We start from the raw sequence: 12679 nt of genomic DNA, 5'->3' as shown, positions 1-12679 counted from the left end.
CCATTCTAGGAGAAAATGCCCCTTAATAGGTACAAGCAAGCCAAGACACGTGGTGGAATATTTTACCTTCATCTCATCTCCCAAGCCCTGGCAGCAGAATTACAATGGTAGACACTGGTGTGCTGGAAATTGCAATATTGAAATGCAGAAGAGCACTGTAAATGAGAAGGAGGTTTAAAATAAGAGTGTATACCTGATGCCAGCATCTGTGGATGGAGGTTCAAGTGGTCAGTGGCGAAGTATGCTCTGTGGTTTTGCTGTCTGGTCTCCAAGATGGAGGCCTGAATGAACAAGCAGGGAGCTGGTGTCCCTATGTACCCGCTCTGACTTCTACGTTGGGAATTATTGCTGCCTGGTTTCTGACCAGCAGCTGTGTGAAAAGGAAAACTGCACACCAATGAGCTGAGATTAGGTCACAATGGCACCCTTAATGCATGCAAATAGATGCAAATATCCCTCATGCCACTCACTAATGGGATTCTCATCTTGCCATTGAAAACTTGTTGCAGAATCTGGCATTTTCTTCTCAACATCACAAATCACATTTCTGCTGATCCTATTTTTCCCAGCCAAATTGTTAATTCAATGTCATAGTGATATTGGGTAGGTGACGGCCTCGTGGTATTATCACTGGACTGTTAATCCATTGACCCACATAACGTTCTGGGGACCAGGGTTTGAATCCTGCCATGGCAGACGGTGGAATTTGAATTCAATAAATATCTGGAATTAAGAATCTAATGATAACCATGAATCCATTGTCAATTGTCGGGAAAAACCTATCTGGTTCACTAAAGTCCTTTAGGAGAAGGAAACTGCCATTCTTACCTGGTCTGGCATACATGTGACTCCAGACCCACAGTGATGTGGTTGAATCTGAACTGCCTTCTGGGTGGGCAATAAATGCTGTCTGGGCAGTGACCCTATTACTGAATTTAAAAAAAATCAAGTTGTTCAGGGCAAGGGACAATTCCATCAAATGTTCTCTGTAGCAAGGTGCTGAGACATGTAAATGTGGAGTTCCAACCATTTATCTGACAGAAAACGGAAATGATATTTTCCCAAGTGAGCACTGTTGGCAGTTTATTGTACTTTTCACCTCAAGCAGCCTGTGGTATTGGGCAAGCATTGACTGAGGTATTTGCTGTCACCAGCCTCCTTTTTCTTTGCTTTGTCTTGGGTCTGCCTAGTGATAGAGGACAGACCACCACATATCTACGGAAGAGACACTGCTTTTAGATAACAAGAAGGTTTATTACATGATAGCAATCAATGCAACCACACTTGATCAGGCTTAGTTGCTCGGACCTTAAGGAGCTGATTTAGATACATTTTCTCCTTCTGAAAGGGAGAGTCAAAACCCTGGTCTCCTCCCACAGATTGTGTATGACTTCAGCAGAGGATGTCGAGCCCTCGCAACATGATCATTAACCCCCTTCAGAGCCATTAGTTTATTCACCACTTAGAAAACTTCTGAAGGACAAAGATTTTGTCGGCATCGGAACGTAAGATGCCAGTTGCGAACAAGTGATGAACAAGTGTGGGGTCAGGTTTTCATTGCAAAGTCAGGACCGTCAGGTCAAGACAGTTTCTCAACCTCTCCACGTTACTGCCAGAAAGCCGATATTGTCTGTTGAAGGCAGCAGTTAGCGTATTGTGGACTACCACATTCCCAATTCAATGAGAGACAACTCCCGTGTGGAGGAAATGGGAGGTAGACATGGCAGGCCCATCATGTCATCATTAAGGACATGGGGCAGCTGCGAGAATTAAATAGTGTGGAGCAGTGATATGCCACGTACCCATGGAAGGATCAGCGTCTAGATTTACGGACCATCTCCCCGATGGTGCTGTTCGAAGCATTGGCAGCCTGGGGGAGTCATGTTTATAGACAGGAGGTGGCCAGCACGTCAGATAAAGCAGCTTTGAGTAGAGTCTTCTATCCTCTGCTATTTGAGTAGAGGTGGCCCAGGAAATGAGCAGCCACAGTGTGGTTAGCAGGATGTGGGTATTGTGAGGGAAGAATTTTACAAACCTCGAGCTCCAGTAAGGTAGGTGTTACTCTACAGTCAGGTGGCAGGCCTCCAGTTTAGGGGTCCCCAGCAGAATAGCCAGAGGGTAACTAGTGCTCAGGAACAATGAGCATAAATGCACTCATGCATCCTGGGTAACACCAACATCACAAGCACCTCCCACAGGACTAAAAATGACCTTAGCCAAAAATCACAAATTATATTCCATATTCATCATTCCTCTTTGAATTCCCTGAAGTCTTTGGCACTGTCAATCACTTGACACTTTTCTTTTGTCTTTCATCTGAACCCAACTTTCCTTACTTGGTTTGATTTTTGCCTATCCATCCACAAACAAAGCATTCCTTCATGCACTCCTCCATTGTGTCACATGTAGCCTTGATTAATACTCTCCTGGCCAATCTTCTATCCTCTGCACTTGCAAATCTCAGTTCATTCAAAGATTTGCTTTGCAAACAGCTTTGTCCGTCTGCCCTCAAACACCCACATGGACTTCAAATAACTAAGCTTCTCAAATTTGAACCTTTATTTAAAGCCTCCAGGGTCTCATTAACAAGGTCCAGCACAACCAGTACTTAAACTAGACAGTCACCTAGTGTGACAAAATTGGAATTTGGCCAGCAGCAAAATAATGAATTAAATATTCGTGTCACATAGGTGAAGAAGCAGGCTTCAGTAGGAGGAATGAAATACCCACACCCGCCGATACATATCAATATATACTGCTAGATAAGTAGCTTTCCATGCATTTATATTGCAGCCTTTTCTAAAATTTCACATCACATTCCTTGTCCTGTTTATGAGACATTTTATGACGTGAGCATCTACATGACTATCCCAGAATTAAATAACATCAAAGAACATAACTTAATCTGGCCCATGCTATTTTCCCGCTCAAGTATATTCTGAATTTCAAAATCATTTTTATATTTTGAAAACAAACACCAGAAGCCTGAAGGAAGATGGCTGCCCAGGGTCACCTGACTGACAAAGTGAACTAAAACAGCGTTGCCTCCAGAGGAAGCAAAAGGAACCATCTGAACTGAAGGTGACTCGATACACGAAAGTTGTTTTATGCCTTGAGTGCTGTCAGAAATGATGAGAAGTGTGAGAAAATAAGTTGAAAATTTAAAAATGTGATTCTCAACATAAGAAACAGGAATAGGCCATTTGGCCTCTTCAGCCTGCTCTATAGGATCACGGCTTATCCAACAATCCTAATGTCCACCTTCCTGCATTTCCCCAGTAATCTTTGATTCCCCTTCTGATCAAGCATCTGTCTATAGGATCAAGAAAAAATGTTTCCAGTTTTCCCCTTAAAGACTCATTAGCAAAATCAGAATGGCACTGATAAGTAACAACTCCTTATTTTGATGCATCTTGTGAATGCCCCAACTTGTATAATTTATACACAGCTTGTAATGTTCCCCTCCTCTCCTGAAAAACTAATGATGTCAATTCATGATTTGAAAGTCCAAGGAATTATTTGGCAGATGCAGCTCACTGCTGCTTCTCCAGGCTTACTTAGAACTTAGAATCCCTGAAGTGTGGAAGCAGGACATTTTTCCCATCAAGTCCACATCAATCATTTGAACAGCATCCCAACCAGACCACATCTGCATCTCCCATGGCTAATCCACCGAATTTACACATCCCTGTGACACTACAGGCAATTTAGCATGGCCAATCTACCTAACCTGCACATCTTTGGACTGTGGGAGTAAACTAGAGCACAGAGAGGAAACCTACACAGACACAGGAGGCATGTGCAAACTCCACACAGACAGTCACTGAGGGTGGAATCGAACCCAGGTCCCTGGCGCTGTGAGGCAGCAGTACTAACCACTGGGCCACCCTGCTGTCTGTTACATTTTAATGTCCTTTCACCAACCTGTTCTTGCACATTCCATGCACAGTGTAGCTCTCCACCCTTCATCAACTACAGTCAGCATCAGTCTCACCATATTATGGCTGGTGTCAGGCCAACTCAGAGTCTCAAACAGTCTCTCAGGACTTCATCTTGGAGTTCAAGGGCACCTTTGACGTGGACGGTCCTTTCCAATCACTTTGCGCACGTGGATTCACAGCCATCTTATGGCTCTTAGCTTCACTTCTTAGCACTTACTCTGTCACTGCTACACCATAGATTGCATTGCTTTTTAGAGAGAAGGAGTTAGAGGGTCAGAAGGTGTTCAAAATTTGAGAGCTGATGAGTGCATTTGCTGCATGCAATTGTGAGGTCAATGTTCCACGAACACTGGGAAGGCTTGTATGCAGTGGTGTAGTTAGAGTGAGTGAGAGGTAGGAGGGAGAAGATAGTGCTACTCGTGCACGCAGAGCAATGATGATCTTTGAACTTTAACCGGCCCTACTATGCATTTCACCTGAGCCTGGAGACACAGGTTGCAATGTGAGTCCAGGCTAGTTGCTTTTCCTGCCTTGGCCTTCTCTGATGGTCTACCAGGTTGACTATGCCCTTCCTCTTGACCATCCACCAAAACCTCCAGAACCCTAACCAAAACATGCCAGCTTCCCTTTCTAAAACATTTCAGTTTTAATTAAAGAGGACAGCATGCGAGGTAGTTCTTGACCAACTGCATCAGAAGTGCTACACAAGCAGATTTTAAACACTGGGATATCCTGGCAGCAGTGAGAATTACACCTCTCTTGCCACATGATTGGATGAGAATGACCACAAACAGGTTAGTTGCTTAATTACTAAGCAGAGGAGAGAAAGTTAGAGTGAGAAAAGTTGTTATGAGCCAAAATGGGATCCCTACTTTGCCTCAAGCTGGCTAAACAGCTTTAGCCAAAACTGAAAATCCAAAGTCTTTTCCTGAAAGGCATTCAAAAGACTAATTTGAATGGGTTACTCATATATACACGGTCACTAATATTCAAGTTGAGAATGCCATCACAGAGGTAGAGAGGCTTTTTCTGATGCAGTGTTAGTGTCCTAAACCCTGAAGCAGGAGACCCAGGTTCAATATTGTGTCATAACATCTCTGAACAGATTGCTTAGAAAACCTCAGACCACTAAAAATCTTAACCTGCTGGTACCATCACAAATCAAACCTTTCTGCTATGGATAGAAAGTCACAAGAAAATTTCGGTCTGCCTTTTTGTCCTGTTCTGATTGCTTTCCACGGTACTCATTATGGAGGAGTTGGGTTTCTCTAACAACAACTTTTGGCCAAGTGGTCACCAGAATTTGCTGACATCATCACAGGGTAAATCAAATGCTGACAGTTTCACCATGTTAATCACCTTAAAATTTATGACAACTTGTACACTTGTTTATTACCAGTCTCAGCAGATATTTTCTAATCAAGCTGTTCGGAGATACTACACAATTCTGGAGCAAGTGGGACTTTAACATGAGCCTGCTGGTTCAGAGGGAGGGACACTACCATTGCACGACTCAAGGCACACCCCTCCCAACCTAAACTCTATAAGCAGACAATGTTTGCTGCCTTCACCTGGTGTTATCACAGCTATTATTGGTAGCATTTTGAAAGAGTGATGCTATTGTGTATCTACAGTGTTCAACTTCTTAGACCATAAGATATTTGAGCAGAATTAGGCCTTTTGGCCCATCAGGTCTGCCCTGCCATTCAATCATGGAGTTCTAGTCCCTTTCAATGTATAAACCAACCTAAACAATAACATGAATAAGTCCCAGGGCTGCCAGTTGGCTGTCTCCAACTAACCATTACGTATCTTGTTGGCTACAGCCGTGGATTGATCTGGAACTTGTAATTTGGTAAGTTACTTTAAGACAGTTGTCAAGTGCCCTTCAATTCATGTGTCAAACTGCATCACCAGAGTGGGTAATACATCAGAGCACTCATTAGTCAGTCACCCAAAAGTCAAAAATGACCTTAACCCTCCAAGTGTTTACCAGCTCCAGTTTTGACAATGAACTTCTGGGAAAATTACTCCAGTGCTGAATACTTCCAAACTCTCCAGACATTATAAATCAGTAAATTTTCACTGACCACCATCATTTCTGAGAAAGGGTCACTCAACCCAAAATGTTAACTCCAATTTCTCTCCATAGGTGCTGCCAGACCTGTCGAGCTTTTCAAACAACTTCAGCTTTTGTTTCTGATTTACAGCATCTGCAGTTCTCTCGGTTTTTACTTTCACTGCAAGCCAGTTTTACTCCTCATAAATAGTAAAAAATAAAAAAACAGCTCTGGATGCTGGAGATCTGAAATCAAAATAGAAAAGTGCTGGGTAAACTCAGCAGCTGTGGGCAGCATCGGTGGAGAGAAAAACAGTTAGTGTTTGCCAGGTCCTTTCAGTTCTGTTAATGGTCCACTAGACTCGAGACACTGACTCTATTTTTCTCCCTGCAGATGCTGCCAGGCCTACTGGGCTTATCAGATCATACAGCTCTACAGAAAAAAAAGACCCTAAAGCCAATCGAGTCTGTGCCAGACAAAATCAACCACTTAATTATTCTAAGATAACAAAGTGTGGAGCTGGATGAACACAGCAGCTCCTTGCCTGCTGTGTTCATCCAGCTCCACACTTTGTTATCTCGGATTCCCCAGCATCTGCAGTTCCCATTATCTCTCACCTAATTATTCTAATTCCACTTTCCAGCAGTTCACCCATAGCCATATGTGCCTTGGTACCATTAGTATACAACAAAATACTTCATAAATGAAATTTTCTGCCTCTACCATCCTTATAGGCAATGAGTTCCAGATATCCAACACACTCTGGGTGAAAACTTTACTTTCATGTCCTGCTCCTTACCTTAAATCTACGCCCGTCAGTCAAGCGATCCCTGCACGCCAAGGGGACAATTTTCTTCCTGTCAGCCCTCCCTTTGCTCCTCATAGTTTTACACGTCTGCCTGCTGTGTTGCTCCAGCTCCACACTGTGCTATCTCTGACTCCAGCACCTGCAGTTCTTACCATCTTTCAGCCTGTCCAAACCCACTCCATAAATAAAACCCTCCAGCCTAGGAAACGGCCGAGTACATCTCTGCACTCACATCAGTGCAATCACATCCCCCCCCACCCCAACCCACCCCGCTATAATTCTCCAGCACTGTCTTTCTGTTTCACCTCGCATAAAAGATCGGAGTCGACTTCTTCTCAATAGATTCCCAAAACCCTTACCGGGACAGCAAAAGCTAAAGTGTACTTAGCTCGGGTGGAAAAGGAACAAGCCAGAGCAAGTCGAGGGGCGGCAGTAATACAAAGGACACTCGATAGAAACTACATTGTGAACGCAGGCCGATCAGACGACTAACCAGGTTATAGTCCAACAGGTTTATGTGTCAACTATCACCTGGTGTCGTGTGATTTCTGACCTTGTCCACCCCAGTGCAACACCAGCTCCTCCATTTCAAGGCAGCATGAGAGACAAGAGGACAGCAACAGCGGAAGAAGAAACCATGGAGGAACTGGAAAGAGTGTCGACAGCAGAAATCAATCTCAAACTGAAGTGCACAGAAGCAGACGCTCACATGAAAGTATGAAAACCTTCATTTTTTGCCTTGGCACTGGTCAGTACTTTTAGGATCTAAAAACAAATGTAAGATATTTCGGACGTTGCTGCTCGCAATTTTTCACAAGAGCAGCGAGCCCAGTTTCTGACTGTCCGCGCATCTGCCAGCTCAATCCGTGAATATATAGATTAATTAAAATGCAAATAACTGAAACCTGTAAAAAATAAACATGAGCCGATATAACCTGCCGTTTTAGTATACTTAGTAACGCAACACTAACCAAGAAATTTGAATACGGCCAGCAAAGTAGAAATGACAATTCGTAAATGCCCCCCCAACCGAAAGAATTTACTCAACCCAACACCTCACAAACATACACACGAAAAAAAAAGCACTTGAAATTCTTATCCACAGGCATAACTGTTCGATTGTAAACACTGGTTATTCCCCCAGTGTTTTGAGAAGTGTCACAATAGAGAAAAGGAGGCGACTGAACACAGTATGTCCGTTCGGGATACACACACACCAATAAGGCGTCAGGAATCTCCAGCACTTTCTCAAAGCCCCCGAAACGCGGAGAGACATTGACGAACCTTTCCCTAGCGTGCCCCGAGAGAAAGCCGCTGCCTGTGGGTTCTAAGGTTAAAAAGCTGTGTTCTCACCCAGTTGCTGACAGTGGTCACTAGGCGCCAGCCCATGTTGCAGTATCCAGCAGCAGCAGAACCACTGCTCTCCTCACCCCCACCCCGGTTTGCTGTTAGCCAGGTGTGAGCTCGCAGCACCCCACCCCGGCCGTCAACAATAGAAATACACGCCCCAGGGCCCGAAGCCCTCAACAACTGCCTTCCATTGGGCAGCAGGGTAGGCGAAAGCGTTAGGAAAATGCAAATAAGGAGAGGTTTTGTTATACACCTTCTCGAATGCCGAAAGGACACTTGTATCAGTGAACCGAGATTGCCAAAGCAATCAGCTAATACTCATTTCAATCACCTTCCTCAATTCCAGTAAAATGACCTGTTTTAGTGCGAATGGCATGTGTATGAAAAACTGAGTCCATATCCGAATAGCTTGTTTCTTTTTGTATTGATCATGTATATCGGGAGAAACGTTCTCCTGTATAATCTGCTTTGCAGATCAGAGACCACGAACATACTCTGAATTGTTCCCACTGTCTCTTTTCCAAAAATATATTTTAATCATGATAAAATATCTACGTACATGTACACAGTTACAAATGCAGTTCCATTCTGTACGGTAGCATAGCAAGGAAACAAACATTGCAGTTTGATTCTATCCAAACAAACCAAAGAGATCTTTTACACACACAAGACCATACTGATATCCACTGAGGCACTAGGAAGGTCCAATATCTGAACAAACCTCCATTTAGCTTGGGCAGAAAGACAACAGAGTGGTCTTTCTCACTGCACCCTGGTGGCAGCTGCCTCAGGCTTTAGTGTGTCCCTCAGCGCGTAGTCCTGGACCTTGGAGTGTGACAATCTGCAACACTCGGTCGAAGTCAACTCCTTGTTCCGGAAGACCAACAAGTTACGGGCAGACAAAAGAATGTCTTGTTCCCACTGCCAGGAGAGTCTATAATTACAGGGCACAGAAACGGGAAAAATGGCAATAAAACCAGACAGGAGGTTAGTTTTTTGTTTTGCTTTCACTGTAACTTTTGTGATTTGAAGTGAGCTGCTTCAAAGGCTATGTAAGAAAACAAAGAAATGCAGTCCTCGTGGTAGATAACAAGGCATAGAGCTGATGAACACAGCAGGCCAAGCAGCATCAGAGGAGCTGACATTTCTGGTCTGGACCCTTCTTCAGAAATGGGGAAGGGGAAAGGAATTCTGAAATAAATAGAGAGAGAGGGAGGTGGATGGAAGGTGGATAAAGGAGCAGATAGGTGGAGAGGAGATGGACAGATCAAGAAGGCAGCGATGGAGCCAGTAAGGGTCATTGTAGATGGGGAGTCAGGGTGGGGTTTGTTAGTCAAGGGAAGACAGACCAGCAAAGGCGGAGGGGATGAGACTGGTAGGTAGAGGGTGGGGGTAGGGGTTGAGGTGGGGAGGAACGGATAGGTGGGAGAAAAAACAGACTGGTCAGGGAGGTGGGGATGAGCTGGGCTGGTTTTGGGATGAGGTCGGGGTGGGAAAATGTTGAGGATGCCACATCGGGAACAGCGGATACATAATATGACACTAGCAGATGTGCAAGTGAACATCTGTTTAATGGAAGGTTTACTTGTGGAGGGAAAAATGTCGTAGTGGGGTCAGATTTCAGGTGGCAGAAGTGTCAGAGGATGATGCGTTGAATCCGGAAGTTAGTGGGGTGGTATGTGAGGACAAGGGGGGTTCTACTTTTGTAGTTATTGTGGGTCAGGGGTGTGAAGGATGAGTTGTAGGAAATGCGAGAGATGAGGTCGAGGGTGTTTTCGACCACTGTGGAGGGAATGTTGCAATCCTTGAAAAATGATGTTATCTGGGATGTCCAGGAGTGGAATGCCTCATCTTGGTCAGTCCTCACGATAGCCTGTTTAACAAGGTTAGATCACACGGGATACAGGGAGAACTAGCTGTGTGGGTACAGAACTGGCTCAAAGGTTGAAGACCTTTGGTGGTGGTGGAGGGTTGCTTTTCAGACTGGAGGCCTGTGACCTGCGATGTACCATAGGATCAGTGCTGGGTCCACTGCTTTTTGTCATTTATATAAATGACTTGGATGTGAACCTGGGAGGTAGGGTTAGTAAGTTTGCAGATGACACCAAAATTGGAGGTTTAGTGGACAGCAAAGAAGGTTACCTCACAGGACAATGGGATCTTGATCAGATGGGCCAATGGTCTGAGGAGTGGCAGTTGGAGTTGACTTTAGATAAATGTGAGGTGCTGCATCTTGGACAGGCAAATCAGTCAGGATCACTCCATGGTAAGATCCTGGGGAGCGTTGCTAAACAAGGAGACATGAGTGCAGGTTCATAGTTATTTGAAGGTGTACCAGTAGATAGGATAGTGAAGAAAGCATTTGGTATGCTTGCCTTTATTGGTCAGTGCATTGAGTACAGGAGTTGGGAGGTAATGTTGCAGCAGTACAGGATATTGGTTAGGCCACATTTGGAATACTGGGTGCAATTCTGGTCTCCTTGCTATAGGAAGCATGATATGAAACCTGAAAGAGTTCAGAAAAGATTTACAAGGATGTTGCCAGGGTTGGAGGGTTTGTGCTACAGGGGAGGCTGAATAGACTGGGGCTGTTTTCCTTGGACAGTCTAGGATATCTAGGCAGCAAGGACAAGTTGGACTGAAGCATCTGTTTACATGCTGCATTTTTCTATGACTTTGATGAAGGACTGGAAACATTCAGCCTGCTTTCATTCCCACAGATAATGCCTAATACCAAGTTTCTCCAGTCATTTCTGTCTTTGTTAAAGCAGATCCAGCAGTGGCTTTTGAACCGAAATGGCTCAATACTAGTGGGCTATGGAAGGGAGTTGGACTAACCACGCCATTCCTTCAAAGAGTCAGCACAGACACTATGGGCTGAATTTCATCCACCCACCACCACCATCCCCACGCCAAGCATGTGATTCTATTAGAATTCATGAAGTAATTCCAGGACCTCGGCTTGCCTTCAAATTGCCCAAAATGTTTAAAGTCTTTCAAAGCATTAGTTGTATGTGAAGCCCGAATTATTGCCTGTGCTGTTGGATTACAAAACACGAGAAAATCTGAGTTGATGTAGGAACTTGCTTTTTTTAACACACGTTTTAGCTAGCACCTGTGCGTGGTGATAGCAGAGACTCCAAATTTCTGTCCATCACGTGGTTGACCAGGAATTTCTCCAGCATTTACTACCTGCTTTTGCAATCCATATTGAACACATATCCTGTAGATGTCCCACTATTATCCTGCAGCAGTTCCAAACACTGTTTTTCTTTTATGATTGTATTGTTACGGATAATATATCTTCATACTGTTGGCGTATGACACACCGCGGAATATTTATGGATAAAATGTTCAAAATCTGCTATATGTCACATGCCTGAAGTCACTTTGGACTGGCTGCTTCAGAACAAAATAGCAGTAAATCAGAATTCAGGAAATGTGAAACATCCAGGATTTTTAAAAATGTGACAAGGAAATGGGCAAATAATACCATTTTAAATCTATGAAGGATTAATGAGGCAGCACAGTGGCTCAGTGGATAGCGCTGTTGCCTCACAGCACCAGGGACCTGGGCTTGATTCCAACCTCGGGCGACTGTCTGTGTGAGTTTCCTCTGGATGCTCCAGTTTCTCCCCACAGTCCAAAAATGTGCAGGCTAGGTGGATTGGCCATGCTAAATTGCCCATGGTGTTCAGGGATGTGTGAGTTATAGGGAGATGGGTCAGGGTGGGATGGACCTAGGGTCAATTGTGGAGCCAAAGGGTCTGTTAGTCCACACTGTATGAAGTCTAATTAAAACTGTATCCTAAATGAGTAGTCAAGGGAAAATGATGATAAAGGAAAGTAAATAAGACAAAGCATAGAAATGAAAGTAAATTTATGGAAGTTTATTTTACCATAAGAAGAGATAAATATTATATATTTCAGATCAACATTTTTAAACATGATCCATACAGATATCTTTCATGTCTTTCAGTATCAGTCTATTTGCAAGTCAAGCTAAAGCATGAATTTGCATTTGAAATAATAGGCTAGGCTGAATCTCTGCTTGTTGAAGATAGGTCCTGCGGTAGAGTTTGAGCAGTGTACACAATTTCCAAGTGTACATCCATAGCATTTATTTAGATATGACTGAAAAATGCCTTCTTCGTCTCTGAGCAATTCATTCATGTCAGCCCTTGTTGCTTCTCATTCATCACAGAAGGTTGCAATATGTCTCCTCTTTGAAGGTACCACATTCTTTGCTACCAGGGTTTTCCTATTATTTTGTTAGATGGAGGATACCAGAATACTGGCCCAGCAATGATGAACAAAAGGTGACCTAGGGTAAAATCACAGAATCGTTAAAGCACAGAAGGAACCCAAAGAGAACATCTTGCCTTTAGGCTGCAATATTTTTTGTTTGATTTTCTTTTTACTCATTCACTGGCTACACCAGCATTTATTGCCCATGCCTAATTGTCCAGAGTGCAGTTAAGAGTCAATCACATTGCAGTGGGTCTGGAGTAACATGTAGG

General features: G+C 43.8%; 1 protein-coding gene across 2 annotated transcripts in view; it reads right to left on the bottom strand.

The window, feature by feature from the left end:
* Window positions 1-8234, bottom strand: part of LOC125452092 (serine incorporator 1-like) — a 72347-nt gene extending 64113 nt beyond the window's left edge. For both annotated transcript variants that reach the window (XM_048530083.1, XM_048530084.1), the window contains exon 1: window positions 8163-8234. In XM_048530083.1, coding sequence (XP_048386040.1) covers window positions 8163-8198 — 36 coding nt within the window. In that variant the 5' untranslated portion in view covers window positions 8199-8234. The remainder of the gene's footprint in view (window positions 1-8162) is intronic.
* Window positions 8235-12679: the final 4445 nt, after the last annotated feature.

The sequence above is a fragment of the Stegostoma tigrinum genome, chromosome 5 (assembly GCF_030684315.1).
Source record: "Stegostoma tigrinum isolate sSteTig4 chromosome 5, sSteTig4.hap1, whole genome shotgun sequence".
NCBI lineage: Eukaryota > Metazoa > Chordata > Chondrichthyes > Orectolobiformes > Stegostomatidae > Stegostoma > Stegostoma tigrinum.
This window is presented reverse-complemented; position numbering and strand designations above follow the sequence as displayed.